Source organism: Gossypium raimondii, chromosome 8 (genome assembly GCF_025698545.1).
Source record: "Gossypium raimondii isolate GPD5lz chromosome 8, ASM2569854v1, whole genome shotgun sequence".
Lineage (NCBI taxonomy): Eukaryota > Viridiplantae > Streptophyta > Magnoliopsida > Malvales > Malvaceae > Gossypium > Gossypium raimondii.
Window position 1 is genome coordinate 9497540 of NC_068572.1, and position 23600 is coordinate 9521139.

At 32.3% G+C, this 23600-nt stretch overlaps 3 protein-coding genes across 9 annotated transcripts; 2 read left to right on the forward strand and 1 right to left on the reverse strand.

Annotated features, from left to right (window-relative positions):
* Nucleotides 1-6131: 6131 nt before the first annotated feature.
* On the forward strand, nucleotides 6132-9706 carry LOC105790724 (RAN GTPase-activating protein 1). Of its 7 annotated transcripts, none has more exons than XM_052635289.1 (4): nucleotides 6132-6305; nucleotides 6516-6594; nucleotides 6683-6786; nucleotides 7775-9706. In XM_052635289.1, exon 4 carries the CDS (start codon nucleotides 7786-7788, stop codon nucleotides 9400-9402), a length of 1617 nt encoding a protein of 538 aa, XP_052491249.1. In that variant the 5' UTR covers nucleotides 6132-6305; nucleotides 6516-6594; nucleotides 6683-6786; nucleotides 7775-7785; the 3' UTR covers nucleotides 9403-9706. The 7 variants fall into 7 exon arrangements, with proteins under 7 accessions (XP_052491249.1, XP_052491250.1, XP_052491251.1 ...); XM_052635290.1 differs by having other exon boundaries at nucleotides 6741-6786; XM_052635291.1 differs by having other exon boundaries at nucleotides 6516-6581.
* A 358-nt stretch (nucleotides 9707-10064) lies between these two features.
* Nucleotides 10065-12130, reverse strand: LOC105790727 (chloroplast stem-loop binding protein of 41 kDa a, chloroplastic). The gene is made up of 6 exons (XM_012618471.2): nucleotides 11662-12130; nucleotides 11453-11574; nucleotides 11100-11202; nucleotides 10868-11006; nucleotides 10502-10779; nucleotides 10065-10398 (listed from the first exon to the last, which is right to left on the reverse strand). Exons 1-6 carry the CDS (start codon nucleotides 12037-12039, stop codon nucleotides 10216-10218), a joined length of 1203 nt encoding a protein of 400 aa, XP_012473925.1. The 5' UTR covers nucleotides 12040-12130; the 3' UTR covers nucleotides 10065-10215.
* Nucleotides 12131-20200: 8070 nt separating this feature from the next.
* Nucleotides 20201-22098, forward strand: LOC105790728 (uncharacterized). The gene is made up of 6 exons (XM_012618472.2): nucleotides 20201-20363; nucleotides 20488-20652; nucleotides 20775-20897; nucleotides 21009-21248; nucleotides 21340-21504; nucleotides 21589-22098. The coding sequence occupies exons 1-6, from the start codon at nucleotides 20313-20315 to the stop codon at nucleotides 21904-21906; spliced, it is 1062 nt and encodes a 353-aa protein (XP_012473926.1). The 5' UTR covers nucleotides 20201-20312; the 3' UTR covers nucleotides 21907-22098.
* The last annotated feature ends 1502 nt before the right edge of the window (nucleotides 22099-23600 follow it).

Sequence of the window (23600 nt, forward strand, 5' to 3'; positions counted from 1 at the left end):
AAACAAATCTTTAAGATAATTTGTTACAATTCCAACCATTTCCTTTTCTCTAGTTACCCAACCTCATTCTTATCCTGCAACCCCCTAATGGTGTTCCTTTTCTTGTGATAAGATGCAAAATTATGAAAAAAAATATATTTTAGTCTCCAAATTAGAGCCAATTTGCTCTTGCTCGTTGCTCCTAAAATATCTCATCTTATTTGCTTTCATATTTAGAGCCAATTTAACCTCTGTTAGTTCAACTAAAATGTCCTCATTAGGATCTGTCGAATTCAACTCACTTAATCACACATTTAGTGTTAACTTTATGCGATCCCTATCTATTTGATTTGCTTTCATCCATTGACTTAGCTTGGATCCTAGTTTATGTGGTTTTGTAAGAACATCCGTGTTATTTGACTCCCAAAAACTCTTTATTTGATGCTCACTTGTTTCTTCAAGTACCCAGTTCGCATTAAAATGAAATTGATATTGTTTCCCTAACATCTAACCTCTATTACTTCCAATCATATCAATCAATATCAGACATTGATTAGAAAAAACATGAGGGAGATGTTTAACCATGTAGCTCGACAATAGATCCCACCAATTCGAATTGGCCACCCCTCGATCTAGTCATTCTCATATATTATTTATCGGTAGCCTACCTCTCTCTCATGTAAACCATTGTCTTGAGAACCTTAAGTCACTAAGATCACATTCCTCCAAAACTCCTCAAAAAGCTAGCATTTGTCTCCCTTCTCGAAGGCACCTTCCTCTTTTCTCAAATGAATACATTACTTCATTAAAATCTCCTATTGCTAACCATGACAATGTATTATTTCTACTAAAATGTTGTAATAGGTTCCATGATTCTACCCCTCGACTTTCCAATGGTGATCCAAAAAATCCCGTGAGCCTCCATGATACCGTCTCTTCCCCTTAGTTTAGTTCAATATCAACATGTGATAAAGAAAAACTCCTTAAATTAACATTACAGTCGTTCGTCCAACCCAGTGATAAACCCTCTATTGAGCCAAAAGCTTCCACATTGATGTCATTCACAAATCCATATTTCATTCGTACTTGTTTCATTCGTTTTGCACTAATCTTTGTTTTTACGAGAAACAACAATTAAGGCTGAATTTGTTTCAATTTGTTCTTGAGACACTTAACTACCCATGGCTGCCCCAGGCCACGGACATTCCAACTTAATATTTTCATTACGACCAACTGACCTACTTAATAGCAGCCGTTGATATTTCATTAAATACTCTGATTCCATTGAATCATTATTGCTTGAAATAGTTGGAATCATATGATATATGCGTGGTCTTTTCTTGCCGTCAATGACCTCAATAAGGTTATCCTCCATGTCCAAGCTCAGCTCTGTTTGCCCATCCAAGTCTGGTTGATGATTCGATAAGTTACGATAGTCCTTGTTTAACTGAATATCAATTTTTGTTGAGGAAGCTAAATAATCTATTGTTTTCCTTCCCCTCACCAGATAAAGATGATGAGTTTGGATGTCCCTAAAACTCCTCTCATCTTTTTTCCCAATCCAAATCTATCCCTATCATATTGACATCCCTACTATCGTCCCGTAGCCACCTACTTGCCACCGACAACGCCCTCCTTGATGGTGCTCTCAAGGATATGTCCCATCCAAACACCACCTCCTGTGATCCTAACGTCAATCAAACCAGACAAAAGGCTTTACAGTGACCTAACTTTCCACACAGAAAACAGACTAATGTGATTTTTTTTCATATTGAAACAAGGCATAAGTTAATCTATTTTGATTTAAGGCTATTTGTTTCTTCCTTTTCAAAGGAAGTCAAACATCTAGCTTTACTCTTATGAGCATAAATCTCTTAACTCCCTTTGTAACTAAAGCAACATCATATTTTAGGAACTGATTGATGAAATTTCCAAATTGCCACACCATTCCCTTTGACATAAACTGTCATTGGCAAATTGTGAACTTAAACCTAGAACTCGGTAAAAACTAAAGGGACGTGTAACGAGTCTTCTCCCTTTTCTAATAGATGAAATACGATGAGATGCCTATTGAAGAACCAGGGCATACCTTCAAGTACTCTCTTCATATCTATCATGTAATAAAAACGAAACAAGCTTCCTTTTTCCCTAATATTTGTAATAGACACCCCTCCCAACGGATGCCACAAATTTGCCAATGTGTTTCTCATTGCTGGAAAATGGACCACACTGTCTATTAAAACTCGCCACACCAGGCATAAATTATATCTTCCTTGACCACATCTGCGTTTCTGTGGGCATGTAATGGCTCTTCTTCCACATCAACGATGTTAAGATTTGCCAATTCCTCCTTCATATTTCTCACTTAAAGAAACACCTCAGATCTCGTAATTAAAACGAACAAAAACTATGGAAAAAAATGTGCTGTAAAAATAGACAGAGAAAAATGTGCTAAGAGAGTAGACCCAAAAATTAATCTAAAATTATAAATTCAATTAATGTGAAGGGATTTTTTTATAGATAATATATTTTGTGGGGAATATGTAAATAAAATAAGGTAATAATTATTGCTTATGAGAAATGATGAGAAATACTTTAAGCTTTTATTTTACAAAATTAAATTTTAATTTCCCAATATTGTTTTTGGAGCAAACTCCAGATTGTTTTTGGAGCAAACTCCAGCAACTAATTAACTCCAGCCGTAAAACACAGTTCAATATTATTAATTCATTTTGTGCGTGGTGTGGTGTTAGCATTGAGATTTAGGGGTTTGATTGGACCACACCAACACAATCGATGTTTGTTAAATGTTATCATTTTTGTTAGACTTTCAAGTCCAAGTTCCTGACTCAAACACATTGTTAAAAATAATCAATTTTTACTTTGGGTAAAGTAAATAAATAAATTAATAAAAAATATATTCTCAATATTTTTTATTCCTCATTGAAATAAATTCAGTATTTTTCGTGTTGTTAGTAAAAATTAAAGATAAGAGGTGTGTCCTGATTAAATCCGAATTTTATAATTAAATATTTTATTATTTAACTAAATTAAGGATGATTAGCTCATCATCCTAAGGAAATAATAATATAACGAGAGCATGAAATAGATGTAAATTACGCATAAAAAGGTACTGTTGAATGTTCATGTTCTAAGAACAAATCCCATGTTACTTACAGCTGGCAATGTGTCGGTTTTAATATAGGATCATGTTATGCCACCCATCTCATAATACTTTATGCATTTCTTAACTTTATTTATATGAAAGAGAAAACAAAATTATCATTTAGAATTTAAGTTTAATTATTTTAACGTTTATTTTAGAATAATGTGTCGGATTTAATATAGGGATTTAGAAGAATATAAGATTAAATAATATTTTAATAAGTGAGGATAATATAAACACTATTTACCTTAAAATAGTTTTTGAATGAAATTTATATATTTAAATTATAAATTAATGAAACTAGAAATGATTTAGTTTTTATAAATTGTACCTTGATCATATCCAAAAAATACCATATAATTTTTAGACAGTGCTTGGTGCTTTATCGTATTATGATTTCAAGGAATGTGATTATTAGAAATGTGATTTCTTTTTAAATGTTTGTTTACATTAGAATGTATTAATTAAAATCCTAATAAACTTATATTATATCATTTGGTTCACTAAACACTCGCTGAAAGTATAATGATAATTTTCAAAATGTATTCTTATTTATATATTTAATATTTCACAATACAATTTATTATTAAAAATATTTAAATTACAATAATATTTCACAATACCATTTAACAAGTTAATGCCCTAAAACAAAATAAAATAGGGTTAATTTTGTCTTAATATTTTTTACAACTTTTCTTCTACATAAAATGTATCTTTCCCATATTTTACCATAAGAATCACATTTCTATGTTCACGAGAATATTAAATTCTAAGTAATTAAATTATAATATAATAAATATTGGAATCACTTTTCAATTAATTAAGTTTCTAGGAAAGTGATCACTTTTTATTATACTAAACGCTGCCTTAATGTAAAATGCATTTCCCTTTGTAGGCTTAGTGTGAAACATACTTACCCTATGGTTTCAAGAATATTTAACGCTCAGTTTGGCTCTCGAACTATATTCGTTGTCTCAATTTAACATCTAATTTTATTGTCCCACATTTGTGTTAGACAACCATTTCGTTACCTGGCACAATCCAATTTTTTGTAACCATGTTAGAAAACTAACTAATATATGACATCAATAGAATGTGGCATGTGGCACATTTATCTATTTAGAACTTGACTTATGATGCTCATGTTTATTGGAATTGAAATATATATAAATTTCAATAAATAAAAAATCAGAACAATAAAATATTTAAATATATAATATCCATTTACATAAAAAATATTACAAAATGAAAAAATATAATTATGATTGATAATATTTTCTTTTAAATTTACCTTAAATGAAACCTCAACTTAATGGTAAGGTTAAGGCCAAACGAACTTTAACTCTATATAAACTATTTATTCTAATTTATGTTCCATTAATGCGGACTTTATGTAGATTTATTCTAGTTATAGGATTGATCGTATTTTATAATGATTAATTTTAATTATGATTATTTAGATGAATTCTCTATAATTGTAATTGTAATTATAAGTGTAACTCGAAAAAAACTTATATATTAATTGCAAAATGTATAAAGTCTTATATTAGAATGTAATACAGTTTATAATAATTAAAATATTTTTATAACTAATTAAAATTTTATTATTTATAATTGAAATATATTAAGTATAAAAAATAGAAGATATAAATATTTTTCATAAAAATAAATCCTTTTATCAAGTCCATGAGTTTGAATATTTTAAATTAATACTCTTATAATTTTTACACAACAAGGATAAAATAGATCTTGGGAGCCTAAAGGCTAAAAGCAAGTAAACAACCATGTTGGGTGGTTACTCTGTCTTGTCAGGTCAATGTTAGTTAGGTGCTGCTAATGACAAGATAGTAACAGAAACTGTATTTAAAAAAAAAATTATCCATCTAATACAATATAAAAATAGTTAATATTTGATAAAAATAATTTATAATATTTTTCATAAAAATTAAAATATAATATAAAAATAATGCTAAGGTGGTATAGATATATGAATATTATGAATTTTTTTGAATAATCTTATTATAAGTTTGAATCCTATTTTTTGATAAAATGTCTAGAACTATCTATAACCCTTCCTTAAATCATAAATAAGAGAATAATGCACTTTAGTTTACTCAAACTCATGTCATCCTGTATTGATTTTATCGTCCATATCAATCGAGCTTTAACTCAATTGATAAGATTATAAAATTTTAAACATAAAATATCAAAATTTATTAATTCTCCAGTTAATTCATTTGGGTACTGTTTTCCTTGTATTTAAATAAACTTTATAAAGCTTAGGTGCCATCAGTAATTGATGATCATTACTCTACTACTCTATCTTGGGTCCAAAAATTAGGTAATGCCAAAATTTTGTTTGTTGTGCCTTTTTTTTTAACATTTATTTATGTTATAATGTGAACTCTAATAAATAGAAAAAGATAGAGAAATTAATATTTTATTGGAATTAATATTTTATTTTATTTAAATACCATCCTAATTCAAATTATAATTATTTTGATTTGTATAAATCTTATTAATCACTTATTTAATCTGAGTTCAAACGATAACCCCGATTCACTACTTGATATTATATAAAAAGATACATATCTAATTCAACAAAACATTTTTTTTGTTGATTTCAATGATGCATATAAAAAGTTTGACACGTATATTTACTCACAAATCGATTTACCATTTAGATCCAATTCATTTAATTAGAAAATAAAAATTTCTTTCTAAATTTATAAATTAATTAAAAGTAATTTTTTTTATTTGCAAAAGAGGGCCTAGAAGTCAATTTTAAATTCATGGCTAACCCAATTTCTTGGTAAACATAGACCCAATGGTTTTGAATTAGATTGAAGCCCAAATATAATAATGGAACTGAACTGTTAAAAACAGAAGAGAGTAGGGGCTAACTAGTAAATTGACATTAAAATGGAAGCGGAAAACCTACGCATCTCTTTTTGAAGTAAAAAAGCCGTCATTTAATTTCCCTCCAATTCGCTCGAAGGGCACGCATTCATTTTTTGGGTTTTTCTTTATCCCCCCCATTTCCATCATTACTCTCGCTTGCACCACTCTTCACCATTTAAAAAGGCTTCTCCCTCTTTCCTTCTTTTCTAAAATCCCAATCCTCAAAACCATGATACTCTGAAAGAAAGCGGAGATAAAGGTGTTTAATTTAATTAACCCATCCTTCTTTTTTTCTCTTCCTAGCCTAGGGTTTCGTTTTTCCTTCCTTCTTTCTTTCTCGAGAAAAACAAACACTCTAGGGTTTCTTTCATTTCTTACCTGCTTCTTGTTTATACTACTTGTTTAGTTGGTTTTATATAGTCGCGAGCAAGAAATTTAAGTGGATAAACTATTGGGTTTTTTTTTTCAGGTTCTCGTTGAATCGGGTGGTGCAAGGTTAACAAAGTTATCGATTTTTTGTCCTTTTTGCTAACCAGTTAGTATTAGGCGTAAGAAATTGAACTCTTATTTAAATGTATTTATTTATTTTCACTTACATATTATGCATTCAGTAATTTTGTGAGTTCACATTTTTAGGGTTTTGATTTTCGGGTGGTGCAAGATTAACAAGGTTTCTCTTTGTTTGTTTGTTAAGTTGACGTGGACTCTTAAAGCCCAACGTTTGATTGGATAAATTAACTGTAAGTTTATCTTTTTTCACATGATGTTTTATGTCATCTCTATATGATTTCTTGACAACATAATGATTGGTAATGAAGGATTAATACTAAATCAATGTGAAATAGGCTTGAGATGACTCTTCTTTTCGGAGAAGAGAGATGGCTTTTGATTACGTGTGCAATATATTTTGCTCAATAACTTTAGAATTAGGGGAGAAGGGCATATTTGCACAAGAACCTACACTCTCTATTCTTGATTGGGTGATCTGTTTGCAAATGCGGAAGTTTTAACTTGTTTGTAAGATGTTGCTACATATGATGTTCATGGACCAAAGATACAATGAATCTGGATCTACTCTTATCGGTTAGTTTCAATTTTGTATGCCCCCTCCCCCAAGGAATGTAAATTTATCTACAATCCTCCATAATTATCATTGCCTTTACTGTTTCACTTTTGCTCTTTCCATCAAAACTCTGGTTTGTAGAATCTAGGATTTGCTACTCAGCTATCATTGATAATGCTTACATTTTTCTAATCCTTTGATGGCCGCATGCTATCACCGTCAGTATTGCTAATGTCATTTTGGTAATTGGTTCTGCTGTAAGAATAACATGTAAATGAAGTCATTCTGGTTCAGTTAGAATAAAATAAGACTGCTTTTGGTTATTTCTTGCTAAAGTTGCATAAACTGCTTGTGAAGGAATTGGCTAATGGATCTATCATGATAAGAATTTCGTAGCCAGAACCTATATGCTGTTCATACGGGGTGGATTTGGAAATTAAGTTTCCTTTTTAGTGTTACAAAATTGCTGACATTTTGGTTTCTTCAATTTTTATTTGTTCTATGCCATTTTTAGGTGTTCCACTCATGTTCTTACTATGTTGTATAATTACTTAATTTAACAAGAACTTCAGCTTTGTTGATTGCTTTGGTTTTTGTTACATTTATGGGTTCTATATTTTGTCATCTCATCTTTATTATGTATTTGCAATATCTGGTGGTCCTAGGTCAATTAGATATGGAATCTGGAACGCAAGCATTTCAACAACGCTCGCTGTCAGTGAAATTGTGGCCACCTAGTCATGGTACAAGGCTGATGCTTGTAGAGCGGATGACGAAGAATCTTACAACCCCATCCATTTTCTCTAGAAAGTATGGCCTATTAAGTAATGAAGAGGCTGAGGAGGATGCTAAGAAAATAGAAGAGTTAGCTTTTGCTGCTGCAGATCAACACTACAAGAAGGAGCCTGATGGTGATGGTAGTTCTGCAGTGCAAGTATATGCCAAAGAATCCAGTAGACTGATGCTGGAAGCTATTAAAAGAGGCCCTACTGTAAAGGATGAAGAGATAGCTGATAAAACCAGTATTCATGAAACTGTCTTTGATATATCTGGAGGTCGCAGGGCATTTATAGATGCAGAGGAGGCTGAGGAGATTCTGAAGCCACTTAGAGAGCCAGGAAATTCATATACTAAGATATGTTTTAGCAACCGAAGTTTTGGCTTGGATGCAGCAAATGTTGCTGCACCCCTCTTGTCATCCGTTAAGCAACAATTAACTGAGGTAGACCTTTCAGATTTTATTGCTGGAAGGCCAGAGTCTGAAGCACTTGAAGTCATTAATCTTTTTTCTTCTGTCCTGGAAGGTTGTCAGTTAAGGTACCTGAACCTTTCAAACAATGCCTTGGGTGAAAAGGGTGTTCGGGCATTTGGGGCTCTCCTGAAGTCGCAGAATAATTTGGAGGAGCTTTATTTGATTAATGATGGTATTTCAGAAGAAGCTGCACAAGCAGTTTCTGAGCTAATTCCTTCTACCAAAAAGCTGAAAGTTCTTCATTTTCACAATAACATGACAGGGGATGAAGGTGCAATTGCTATCTCTGATATTGTGAAATGTTCTCCTGCATTGGAGGATTTCCGGTGTTCATCTACAAGAGTTGGCACTGATGGTGGTGTGGCTCTAGCTGAAGCACTGAAGACATGTACCCGCTTAAAGAAGCTTGATCTGCGTGACAACATGTTTGGTGTGGGAGCTGGAGTTGCTTTGAGCAAAGCTCTCTCTCTGTTTGCAGGTCTTACTGAGGTTTACCTCAGTTACTTGAACCTAGAGGATGATGGGGCGGAAGCACTTGCCAATGCTCTGAAAGAGTCTGCACCTTCACTTGAAGTTCTGGACATGGCTGGAAATGACATTACAGCCAAAGGTGCAGCTTCTTTAGCAGCCTGCATTGCATCAAAACAATTCCTCTCAAAATTAAACTTGGCTGAGAATGAACTTAAGGATGAAGGTGCTATTTTGATTGGTAAGTCATTAGGGGAGGGTCATGGTCAGTTGAATGAAATTGATATGAGCACAAATGCTATTAGGAGAGCTGGGGCAAGGCTTTTGGCCCAAGTGGTTGTGAAAATACCTGGATTTAAGTTGCTGAATATCAATGGAAATTTCATATCTGATGAAGGGATAGATGAGATTAAAGAATTGTTTAAAAGTTCCCCTGACATGCTTGGTTCTTTGGAGGACAATGATCCAGAAGGAGAAGATTATGAGGATGAAGACGAAGACGAGGAGAATGCAGAAGAAGGGAATGAATTGGAGTCCAAGCTTAAGGATCTCAAGATCGAGCAAGGAGAGTAGTCATCTGCTATGCATGCCAGCTGCTTTTGCGGCATCTGAAAAGCCTGTCTATTTTCTATTCTGATTTATTATAAGGTACCATAGCTGTGCACCATTAGTGTGGTAGATCCAATTGTAGTTCAGGTTTGTGAAGCTTAATTCCTCAGTCAATTGAAACATCCTGAATTGTTGTAGCATTATTTAGCAGGGTGCTGAATTTAGTTTGAACTTTTTACTGAGCTATGTACTTCTTGGACAGCCTATTATCATTCCTTTAGTTATAGCTGCAATGAACTGGGATTCAGCAGTCATATGTTCCAGATCATATCATTGTTCAATGGTTTAGCATGCAATCCCCCCCCCCCCCCTTCAAATGCATAATTCAGAACGACATCCTGCCTAATGCCATCTTGCTCGTGTTGTCATCTTGTTTAATTATGTTTGTAATTACCTTTTTCTGTTGTGGGCTTGCCACTTTTGCAGCTTTGCAATTGAGACCTTATCCTGACGTCAAAGTACGTCCACCCAATACTTCTTTGGGATGACAAGTTGCTTGGATTATCAATTACGTAACTGTATTATGGTAGTAGGTTTTATTCAATTATTCTTCTGATTCTTTATATTAATAAATGCATGCCTTGCGTAGGGTAAATGATCCTACGCTTGTTCCGTCTTGAAATGCATTTTGGAAAGATAAAAACTCTTTATTATCAAAGGAAATGAATTATGTAACACAGAAATGACTTGAAGGGGAAGGAAAACAAAAATGCATCCTCATAAAGTATTGCAGAATGGAGTGGGTCTGAGTTTAAAATGACACTTGATAGTGGTCGATCAAACAGCTACTGGAACTTTAAGGGACCCTAGTATCTTATCATCCATCTCAAACTGCATAGGCTTCTTGTCACGCCCTATCTTTACATACTCCTCGAATCGCTCCTTCAAGTCTTCTGGCAGATTTGTGGTGCTCTTCCACCCCAGTATGTCCTTTGCAGCCCTTGGTTCGGCGTAAAAGTGCTGCACATAGGAAGGATAATGGTGATTATATACTACAGTTCACATCAGCTTTGCATTTGTCTAATCGGTGGATTCAAGACGAAGATGTCATAATGATTATTACCATATTACGGAAAGGAAAAGCTTTCTTTGCATCGATTCCAATAGCTTTTGGATCATAATGAACAATTTCAACTGGTAAGCCAGCAGCTGCAGCACACAATTTGGCCATTCCATCCAGAGTCACTGCCCGGTCACTCACACAATTGAAGATATTACAACATGCAGCTTCTGGCTTCTCAACAGCTAGGGTAAGCATAGAGGACAAGTCCCTAACGTGGGCGATGTTTGTAAGTTGCATCCCTGAGCCTGGGATTGGCACCGGTCTCTTTCTAACAATTCCTATATATATTGTAAGAAATGTCATCCATGTCATTATCTGATGGTGAAGTTCTATGGATAACAAAGTCCAAAATATTGCTTCACTTACGATCAAAGAACCACTCCTCGCAGTCTTTGTTGTTACCGGATCCAATCATGTATTGTGGCCGGAATACAGCCCAACTACTGAAAACTTCTGCAACATATTTCTCGACTCCAACATGGCCAGCATCAGCTTTAACAACATCCTGCAATAGCCAAGATTTTGCTTAAGCTATGCACCCAGTAAAATTATTCATGCTTGGGGCACTATATATACATAATGACATATTGTCATATACCCCTTCAACATGAGGAGGCTCGTCGGTTGGCTTATAGATTCCTGCACTACTGATGAACAAGAATTGCTTCACTCCAGAGCTCTTTGCCCAATCTACCACCGGCCTATGTTGAGAAGACTGGAATTAGAATGATCTGCCTTTTTTCTTTTTGGCCATAAAATGAAACGCTTTACATTACATACAGGTATGCAATCTCTTACTTTTCCTTTTCTTTAGCCTAATGATTGTTACTCTTCTTTGATGTTTCCAATTTTAATCAATTAGTATGGTAACTGGTATATACACGGACACATGTGCGCATGAAGGTGGCATAAATTGAAGGATGAGTTTGTTTGGAATTAATGGTAACAAACCTGACAGTGTCCAAGTCCTTGCCATTGTTATCCAACACCACATCAAAGGTTGCCCCTGCAACAACCTTGCCAACATCTGCAGGGTCTCCCCACACCGTCTTCCCTCCAGCACTCGTAATTTCCTATAAACATTTCTCAAATTCCATATTAAAACAGTGATTACAAAAACCAGAAAGCAAGGCCTGGGGGCGGTTGCTATTTGATCTTACAGAGAATCTGTTGAAGGGGGGCTTCTTCATTTTATCAGAGCCCTCTTCTCCAACAGTGAAGATGGTAACCTCATGGCCAGAACCCAGAAGCTCTTTCGCAAAGTAGAAACCGATAACTGCATGGCCGCCACTGTTTGTATTAACTATAAGGACCTTCTTCTTCTCTGCAGCAGAGGCCCTGATAGTGAAAGAAGAAGCAGAGTATCGTCTAGAGCTGGTGGGGTAGGCATGGAAGGAAGGAGAAAGTGAAAGAGAAGAAGAGAGAAAAGAAGTGGGAAGAGACAAGCGTAGAGGAGGACATAGAGAAGGTGAAGGGAACTTGGTAGGTGGAGATGAGAAGAGGAGAGAGGAGGACGAAGAAGAAGCAAGAGCAGCCATTGAAATGAACGTTACCTTTTCTTTTCGGTGCTTGCTTCAGAACCGGCAATTTTCATATGGATCATGGTCAAGGCTTTATCTAAAGGTAACGGTTGTTGATTGGCCCCTTGCATTTACCCCTAGGCTGCTACTTATTTTTATAGTAAGTCGGTATTTAATTTCACTATTAATTTTTTTCATTTTGGTAAATTTATATAATAGTTTGATGAACGCTAAATTTATATATTAAATATTTTTTTATATAAAGGATTTATTAAATTTGGATATATTATAACAAATTACCTGTATTATTATTATATTTTTATACATTTTGATAAGAAAAGGATTTATTATTTTTTATAAGATTTACCAAAAATAAAAATATTAAATTATTATAAAATATATTCTAGAAATGGGGCTTCAATTTTTTTCATTACTTGGTAAAAATTTTATGTTAAAAGAATCTAAATTGATGTTGAGTGGTCAATCAAGTAATGTAGTAGTTATGATGGTGAGTTAGCTAAAGTGGTTAATTAGCTGAATAGTTAATAAGTAGTAAATTATTAGTGATAATTATAATAATTTTCTCCTTGTTTTTCATTGTTTTCTTCCATCATTGATGTGTTTGACATGGTATTGGAGCTTGGATAAGACTTGAAAACATATTGTTGTTTGTTCAATTTCCTAGATTTTATTGTAATTTCTTATTTCTTGTTGACAATATTGAGTGAACCAAAAAATCACCAAAGGCTCTTCAATGGTGGCTGTTAGTTTCAACCATTCACTGTATCTACACCTTTTTAATATGCCAAGTACATTCCTTATTCCGTAACAGTTGCTGGGTTTTGAGAATTATAATGTGTGGAGTAGATTGATGAGGATTGCTTTGCTAATTAGAAATAAATTGGGTTTTGTTGATGGCAACAAACCCTAGTGGGGAAAGATAATCGTATGATCTTATGCTTTACTCATAGTGGGAAGGAGCATTTATCATGGTCTGTGGGTGAGTAAGGCCTTATCAAGTCGAGAACGGAGCAAACACGAGAAATTTGAGCCACGAGGTTGTCGAAATATCTTAAAAGACTCTAGAAGTCCGAAGAAGGGACCAAATCTTTGTAGAACCATATAGAAGATTACAAAAACTCTAGAATCATCCACTCATGTATATCATTTAATAATGTTAGGTGTGAAGATTTTAAAATGTAATCTAGAACGTCCATTGTAATAATTTGTAACATCGAATCAAAAAGGGTTTCCCTATATAAGTAAAGCCTCCCCTCCCTCATTTGTATACACAAACTAGCTTTTGAGAATAATAAACACTTCCACATTTCCCATCTTTTTCTTCTGCTTGTTTAGGCTAAGTGTGCCAAAAGCTCTCCAAGTAAGTATCGACTTGTTGTCTTAGGAATCGAGCTTAGGGTCACACGTGACTGGAGCTAATGTCTTGACACCTGACACAATGCTATCTACTTTCTTGGATTCTAAATACAATTTGCACAGAGAAACATCTAATGCCTCTTTGATTTGGCAAAATCTTAAGGAATGATTTGAGAATTTTGACGGCTCTTGAATATATTTTATTTGTAGAAAAATTTCATTGCAAATTAATTCCAAATAAATTTATTTTACTTACTTAGGCCGCTATGGAATGAATATGATGCATTGTTTCATTTTTCTTTTTAGGCTTGTGATGCATCACCAAACAATGTTCACCATGTGATTCAACATATGCTCTTTTAGTTTTTATGGTACTAAATGAAACCTATACTATTGTCAAAAGTTAAATTTTGTTGATATAGCTTTTGTGGTTTATCAACCAAGCATATTTTATACAAGTCCAAAGAGAGGTAACGGGAACGCTTGGTAGGTTTCAATTCCATACATTTATATGTACCTACAGTCTTGTATTCTTCATATTCTCAATCTCAATAATTGAAATAAAAAAATATTGAATGTGATCTGTGATAATTTCAAACTTTTAAATTTATAAAGAAAAAATTGTAAGGTTATTTAACAAACAAATTTACAGCATTAAACAATAATATTACACCTGAGTAAGCTCTTGTTTTACTCAAAATTCTTTTATCTATTGAATAAATGATTGTCAGTTTATGTTGTTGCCAACTTGGCAGGTATGTTGTAAAATTCAATGAAAGATTCATTCTTGCATTGGATTTTAGATACAAAGGTTACTAATTATACAGTGTTTGACTTGCTGTGTCTTGAGTCCTTATCATGTGTAACCAATCTAAGTTAGATTTGATTATTTAATGGTCATTTAGTACACATTTCTCATATAGGCCATATGTAGTTACCAAAAAAAAATGAAAACTTTACTAATATTCTTTATCCACTATAATTTCGTTACAATTTACTTTCAATCCCAAAATTAACTTAGGATCTAAATTGTTTTGTTTTTTTTTTTTATCTTTGACTTTTGCATAATCTAATATCTTTGTCCTAAAAGGACAAAGGACATTGATAAAAAGCAAGGTCTCTACAGCCTTGAGTCTAACGAAAATCAATCAACATTGTTTCAATCTTCTTCCATGTCTTTTTTCTTCTTCTTTTACCAATGTTCTTACTTAAATTTGTTCTTCTACCGATATTTCTACTTCAATTTGGCACACTCGACTTGGACACGCATATTTGTAGAAAGTGAATTAGATTTCACTTTTTAAAATTATTTGTAAAAAGCACACTATAGATTGTTCTATTTGCCCAAGTAAGCTTGTTCACACTTTCTTATTAGTTATTCACAGGTACAAGAAGCTTTTTCACTCGCACACATTGATCTCAAAGGTCCTTATATTATATCAACACATAGTGGTTGATGATTTTTTTTGACCATTTTATGTAACCACACTAATATTACTTGACTTTATCAATTTAGGTGATGCCATTGTTTGCCTTAAATAATTTATTTCTTTAGCACAAACAATTTTTTTGTTCTCATCAAAATCATTAGGATTGATAATGGCAGTGAGTTTTTCAACATTGAGTGTAACCCTTATTTGTCATTCCTTGGCATCATTCATCAAAGCTCATGTGTTTGCACTCCACAATAAAATGGGATAACTATATAAATGTAGCTTGGGCTCTTATAATTAACTCATAGAAGTTATACACCAACTTAGGAAATTTCTAGATGCTTGCTAGCTATGCATCAATTTTGGTACCTACACTTTGATGCACATTTTAGTTATGAACCCTGGATTCATCAATGACTAGAATAAATTACTAAGTTTGATTAACTAAAGATTTATTAACCACTAATTAAAGATTTGTTAACCACTACACCACTACAATTTTTCCTTGCACTTGTTTATTTTTATGCTCTTAGTTAATAGTAGATTAGATTAGATTTACTTATACTTTCTCTTGTTTGTTTAATTAGTTTTAGTTGATTTTAGATTTAATAATTAGTTAGTTTAATTAATTAAGTTGAGTTGTATTATTTATTTATTCAGTTCGGTTATTAATTTTTCTGTGGGTTTAATAAAATTATTTCGTTGTAATTTATTATTTGACAACAATTTTGTATACTTGCAAGTAGTTGGCAAAGTGGCAACAATTTTTGAGTTACTATTTTCATCACCACCTTTTGCTATACCACAAGTCACAGAACAAATGTATTAGTATGCAAGTTGCACTTCACATAAATGTTAAACTATAAAAAAATCAATTGGACTTCTCTTAAACTTGGATAGGTGAAGCTAAACTTGGATGGTATTGTGAAAAAAGCCTCAACTAGAGGAGTGTTTCGAGATACTAATGGAGCTTGGGTAATCAATTATGGTAGGAATGTAAGGGTAAGCAAGGTTACCTAGGTAGAATTATGGAAAATCTTTAATGGCTTGATGGTGGCATAGGATAGAAGAATTTGAAAATTCGTACTGGAATGTAACAAATCCATTGTAGTACACATGCTCAATGATGAATTTAAACAAGTGAGTCTATTTGCATTGGTTCTTAGCATCAAGGAGCTATGTCGGAGGAATTGAGAAGTTCAAGCTAATTCCATTCACATAGAGGCAAACTTAGCTACCAATTTTATGACAAATTTAGTTGCATCTCAAACAACTTACGTGACTCGAATCCAAGTCACATCTAGGGTGGTGAACACCCCTGACCATCATGCTGTCACATGGGGTTCTAACTTATCTAATTTTTTAAAGTCAATTGATAGGGATAGATAATATTTTACTAAATGATATCATAGGTAATTATTACGACTTTACCTTCGTCTTTGCAAAAAAAATAAAGAAAAAAAGAAAATAATTATAATAATTACAATAAAATCTTATCCTATTTTGAATATCTTATTAACTGGATGTCCATCAAGATCACTATAAGTTTTGATGTACTTTAAATTCTAATAGTCATTAGAAGTAGATCTCTACTTTATTTATACTTCTTATGTAATATCCTAAAATTACTATAGTAAGAAAGTAGGTATCCTTGATAGTAAAATAAGGAAATAAATTGACAAAGGGAAATTTTGAGTTATGTCAACATTGGGAAGTATATTATGACATATTAATTCAAGAAAGGATTAAATTGCAAAAGTGAGAAAAGTTTTGTTGCCCAAGAGTAAATACTCAAAATTTGAGGGGTTAAAGTGTAAATATGAAAAAATTGAAGGACCAATAGTGTAAATATTTTAAGGGTGGAATAATCTAGAAACTAAGGAAAATGGAAGAATTAGGACCAAATTGAAAATACAAAAATTTTGAGGACTAAATTGCAATTTTACCAAATTAAGTGATGACTCAAGGATGAAATTTCAAAAGATTATGAAGGGAAAAATGGTCAATTAGAGAGAGAGAGAATTCTAGAAGGTAATGATGACGTTGGTGATATTTTAATTAATTAATTAGATAAGTGTTATTTAATTAATATTTTATTAAGATTTTAGTATTATTTTATTATTAAATGAATAATATAAAAGGGAGGAAAGATGAAAAGAAATCATCATCTTTCTCATGCATTTCACGTTAGAAGAGAAGAGAAGAAAGAAAGTTTTGCTTTCTTTAGTATTTAGTCCTTCTACAAAAAATTTACCATTTTCACCTAGAAATCAAAAGAATTTCCATAGCTACCAAGAGAGAGAAATGTTAAGGATACTATGGGGAGCTAGAATATCAAGTTAGATTCAAGAAATAGGAGCTGGAGGAGAGAGAAAATCAAGTTAAAGATTGAAATTAATAGCACAAGGTAAGAACATCAAGATTTCAATATACTTTTGAGTTTGATATTATTGAAAAAAAGTAGGAAATTAATGTTAATGTAGAGTTTCATTATATAAGGTTCTATATTCTTGTTATGTTAGTAAAGAGAAATAAGAGGAAGTGATGGAAAATATTGAAGAGAAAGGAAAGGAAGGTGTTATAAATTTAGTAATCAACATTTTGCACTAAAACAGTTTTGGACAGCAGCAGTAGGTTAAATTTTAAAAATCACCATAAATCATGGAATTAGAGTATGAATAAAATATGGAATTAAATATTGTTGAGCCTAGTTTCTCATAAAAGAAACGGTGTAAGTAATGGAATTTTAAATCATGAGATATAATAAATTTTGTGAGACAAGGTCAGAATGAATTCGGGTTCCCCTGTTCTGAATTGGAAAAATCATTAAAAATTGTAAAAAAATAATTATGAGTTATAATTTATATGTTTAGAATCCTTAATTAGTATATTTTCAATATACATAAACGGAGACATCATCCAAATTCTGTAAAAAGAGATAATTAATTTTTAGTGAAGAGGGTCAAAACGTCGAACAGTGAAATAGGGAAATTTTAAAGAATAAAATGTACTTATTGGCTAAACCAAAATTCTTAAAATTTTATGGTAATAATATATGTGAGTCTAGTTTCATATAAAATTTATATCTGAATTGGAGTTCTGTAGCTTAAGATATAATTTATTTAGTGACTATGACTCAAGTGAATAGCTTGTTATGAGTAAACAAGTAAATAGTGATATTATGTATATATCAAGGGTGTGGAATGGAGTGGAGGAGGAGGAAAATATATGTGAATATTCAGCTAATATGGTTTTATTTTTAAAATAGCTAATTTACATGTTTTAGGTTCAGGGACTAAATTGAATAAAAGTAAAATTTTAGGGTAATTTTGTAAAAATGTCAAAAGTGACCAAATTGCATGAAATGAATTGTTTTATTATTTAAATTAATAAATTGAATGAAATATTAATTTAGATCAAGACTGGGTGAAAATTGATGAAAATAGAAAATTACCAAAATGTCCCTGAATTATGGTATTTCTGCAATTTAGCCTGGTAAGTTCGTATGAACTATATTCTGTATAATTTTAATTAAAGTGAATGTTATTTGGTGATGAATATCATATAAATATGTGTTTTATTATTGGAATTGAATTATTATTGGTAATATGCATAATTAGATGCATTGAAATGATTATCGGAAGCTCGATTGGGTTGGAAGTTTGTCGGAGATATATTACACTATCCATTGGTACTATCGGTAATTTTGGATGATTTGATTCTGGTTATAATGGCATGTATAAGTTAAAATTGGCCAACATTAGCTCATTATTGTTTTGATTTTGATTGGTTATAAATATGAATGCTTGATGAAATGAAATGTCTGTAAATTAATTTGTAAACTCCGGTAATACTCTATAACCCTATTCTGGTGATGGATACGAGTTAGGGGTGTTACAGCTTATGCCTATAAATAGAGACTTTGGATAAGTTTTGTAAACATCTCGATTGATCAATAAAATTTCGCTCTCTCTTTGTTCTCCCATCCTTTTTGTTCTTTGTTCTCTTCTTTTATTTTATAACATATCCTTCATTTTCTTTTTGGTTTTTCATTTTTTTCCACTATTTTCTTCCTTTATTAATGAATTTAACAAATAAATTATTAATTATTAAAGAAAATCAAAACATAATTTTACCAATTACACCAAATAATGGTATAATAACAAATTATTTGTTTCTTTAAATTAATAATAACAAATTACGTGTTAAAGCTTTGTTTTCTAAATTTTAGTTGGATACCAAGTTCAATTTCAAATGATAGAAGTAGGGCAAGAGAGAAAAGTAAAATGTTGTATTATATTGTATGTTTCAAATTTTTAAATTGAGATTTATAGTATAAAGTACCTTACTTTTTTTTTTTTGTTTTCTGAACTCGCCATTTCTTTTCTGTAACTTAACTACTAATTGATTGCGTTTTAAAGCAAATTTTAGTTATGAAGTTTTAGATTTTAAATTTATAATACAAAGTGTTATTCTTCTCCAAACTCACTATTTCTTCTCTCAAATTTTATGTCAAAATTGTACTTCCAGTTATGAATATAACATATATATATATATTATTTTAATGGTCTAGGAAGAGCGAAGTTGGCACTAATCTAAATTTTAAAAAATAAAAAGGAAAAGAATATGAAAATAATAGAGTGTAAAACAACAAAACAAATGAAAAACGAGGAGGATCTAAGTGAATGGTTATTTAATTTTTTTGTGAAAATTCAAATCTGCGATTATCTATATGATTTTTAATATATTATTTCAATTTTTTACAATTTTTTAAAAAATTTAAAAGTATCAAAATCGAATTTTTAGTTATAGCTCAGGGATCAAATTAGCTATTAGTCCTTTGAATTAAGGTGCAATGTTATTTTTAACAAAAGTTAATAATTGAATGACAAAAATATAACAATTTAATAACATTAGTGGCTATTACATAATTTTTAAAAGTTAGGTGACTAGAAATAATTTAAAAAAGTTTTAACACAATTAATGTTATTTTTTAAAAAAAAAGAAGGAAAGAAAAGAAAAGCAAAGAACTGTTTTAAGAAATCCAGATTCCAGCATTTACAAAATTAGCCATAAAGTAGGAGGATGGTCAAAGTCAAGAATTCCCTAAAATTCAAAGCATCATAACAAACCAACAAAATTCAAATCTGATTTTTAAAAATAAACTACTAATAATATATATTTTATTTTAAAAATATTAAATATTAAATATTTAAAAATTTAAAATTTTCTAATATATATTAAAAACTATTTCATTATATATATTACTATTTAGTATATCAATTTTTTAATCTACGTAATTTTTGGGTATATAACAATTAAAAACAATAAAAATAAAATTATTTTTATCGTATTAGATATATGAACGTTAGCCTTAGCACCGATCGGCGCACTCTTTTTAAATTCCCATCGTCAAAATTAGCCGTTACCCTTTTACTTTTCTGCTTCTTTCTCCCCTTTCGCTTTTCTCCTCCAATAGCCATGGCTGCTTCAGTCTCTGTTGATACTCCCTCTCCACCTCCTCTTACCAAGGTTCTTTTCTCTTTTCTACCCTTTCTTTCCCTTCTTCTATGCTTTAATGGGGTTCTTCTTCTTTTGTCTCTCCATTCTTCTAATATGTCATTTTCTTTGGTTTGTAATTTGAATACATTTGCAGGATCCCACTTGTTTAATGGCTGCTTCTTCTTCATCTCCACTCTTCAGCCCAGCTTCAGACAAGCGTTTTTGGAGCACCCTCCGTAGCCGGGTCGATGCACTCATTGGTGACCGGAATGCCAAGATCTCCATCCAAAATGTGGATCCTTCTTTCCCTACGGAGATTGTAAGTTTTTCTTTATCTTTCATCTTTTTGAAGCTAATTGTGCTATGCTATGAAAATTTGCTTGTGGGGGTGATGTTGAATTGATAAGGTTTTTGCTCCGTTATTTTCTTTGGGGGTTGCAGAATTCAAGAGAATCCAACAGAGCTAAGCGATTGAAAGAGGATTCAATGCTTTTGCTTAGAGGGTTTGATTCCATCTCACAAACACTCTCTCAGCTATCTAATAACCTCGACAATGCTCTTCAGGTAATTTTAAACAAATTTTATTCCAAATTTAAAGCAAAACGCCCCTTAGATTTATGTTCATGAGATTAGCTTTGTAGCTCAAATTTGCTAAACTTCTGCTCTGTTATAAAGGGAGCTAGAGAGCTGGCTAAACCTCCAACGTTGACCGATTTGTTTCATAGTAAACTGAAGAATTCAGAGACTAAAGAGGAAGACCCAAAGCAAAAAGGTAACCAAGAAGAGAGTAAGATCGGTCTGAAGAGGAAGTTTGATTACAGTGAGTGCTCAGATGATAATAAAGGAGATGATGGTTCACAAAAGGAGAATGAGCAAAGCCCCCAAAACAAGAAGATGATGAAGAAAGCCAAAAATGTAAACTTCTTACTTTGCTTTCACTTGTTCATCAACTAATAGGCCAAGCTCTCTCAAGTTTCACTAACCCTTTTTGCTTCCCTTCTTTCAGCTTGCAATTTCGATGGCCACCAAGGCAGCTTCACTTGCCAGAGAGTTGAAGTCCATAAAATCTGATCTATGTTTTATGCAAGAGCGTTGCAGTTTGCTAGAGGAAGAGAATAGAAGGCTTCGAGATGGGTTCACCAAAGGGATCCGACCCGAGGAAGATGATCTGGTGAGTTTCTTCTGTATCCACTTACAGACAGTAGTTTCCCATCTTGGCAGATTGTAAATCATTGTTTGCTTTTTTTTGGGACAGGTGAGGCTTCAATTGGAAGCACTGTTAGCAGAGAAATCAAGACTGGCCAATGAAAATGCAAACCTGGTGAGGGAAAACCAGTGCCTTCACCAGCTTGTAGAGTACCATCAAATGACTTCCCAAGATCTATCTGCATCATATGAAGAAGTGATAAGAGGAATGTGCTTGGACTTCTCATCTCCCATTGCAGAAGAAGAGGAAATCAATGGAGGAGGGGATAGTGATGATGCTGATAATAGAGTTACTCAAACACCTCGAACTGATATCTTTGGCATATCCACGTCCCTTGATCACTACTTTGATGAAGAACAGCATTAGGTCACTCGCAAACCAAATTAAGAAATAATTTTGTTAATTACTGTGTCAAGTTTGAAGTAGGTTTTAAGATTGTATACTTTGCTTCCACTTCCATCAATCTTGGTGGAAGTTATCAGTGTTTCCTTCTCAATTGGAGATGGTTATCATTGTCCTATGAATCTCAAATAATATACAACTCTTGTTTTTGCAGAATTTGTCATCATTTTTTTCTGCCTAACTACCATTTGCATTACACAACAAAACAGTGTTTTCCATCTGTACAAGTTATTTGATGAATATCTTTCACATGCTGCAAGAATAGCAAGATGCTATGAGTTTGCATAAGGGAAGGGTTTAATTTCTAAATTCTACAGTAGAAGCACCACCATATACTGTACTTTTCTGAATCATGACTAGTTTTAAAATAGGCCTAGAAAGCAACATAAGAACTACTCAAGTATGGCAAGCAAAACAATCTCAAGTGCTATCGTACTAACATATCATCAGATGGCCCTTATTGTAAAGGTCGGGCTTCTGCAAGAGTAAAGGCTTAAAAAATCATATAAGCCCTAAGTGTATGGGTCCTTTACCCAAAAGAGATTGTTGTTCTGTTGATTTTAAGATTGTGCATTGCAGGATGGAAGACTAGGTACCCATTTATTTGTTCACATTCGAATATTAACACCATTTCCAACCTTCCTGCATAAACTGTCCACGAGACATGCCTTGCATTCCAAAGGCTTCGCCAAGTATAGGTGGGTTCCTACCCACAGGGAAGTATCTAGCTTATAGAACTTTGCTTACCAATGATTGAGGTTTTGTAGTATTTCACCAAATTTGTTTGGCAAGCATAGCTAAATTGCATGCATGCATGTCCCTAAACCCCAATCCCCCACTAGTTTTTGGCATGCAAAGTTTTGACCACTACAACTAGTAGATACCCCGACGTTCCTCACGCATTGCCTTACTGGTTTCAGCACACAAACAATTGTAATTCAAATATGTAGGAATAGATTGAAGCACTGACTTGATAAAAATTCCCTCACCACTCTAAGCAGTCATGCACTCCACTGGTTCTCTTTAGCAGCAATGCACTCTGATTCCAGTAAATGCACATTTTTTGTTCCTTCCACTACTAATGTAAGCCCAAGGTATCTATCTGGTCCAATCGTATATTCCACCTAAAAAATATTTGAGATAGAAGCTTTAACATGATGATTTGTAGTATTAGGACTAAAATAAATGATGAAATTAATAACTTGGCAATTTGCAAAATTTCCTTAATCTCAATTGAGGCTCTGCGAAAAACCTGTTAAGTATTTTGTACCCTTAGTGTAGTAATTTCATCATATTTGATAAATTATTAAAATGGTTAAATTATTTATTCATGAAAATAAACAAATTTCATTCATTATATATGTTAGATAATACTAAATGATTTTTGCTTTTAAAGTAAAATATATAAGTAAATATTTACTCATTGATTAATTAAAGTTCAACTAATGTTAAATTACATTATATGGTCAAATTATAATGTGAGAAGATAACATATATTAGTAAGTAATCTAAATTGCCTATAGTTTAAAGAATCAAATTGAGCAAATGATTTATTCAAAGGACTATTATGTCGTCTATAAATCCGATTGGGGAGATAATTTATCTTGGCTATCAGAGCAGAATTGGCTTCTAGAAATAGAGTCATAGATGTGATTATT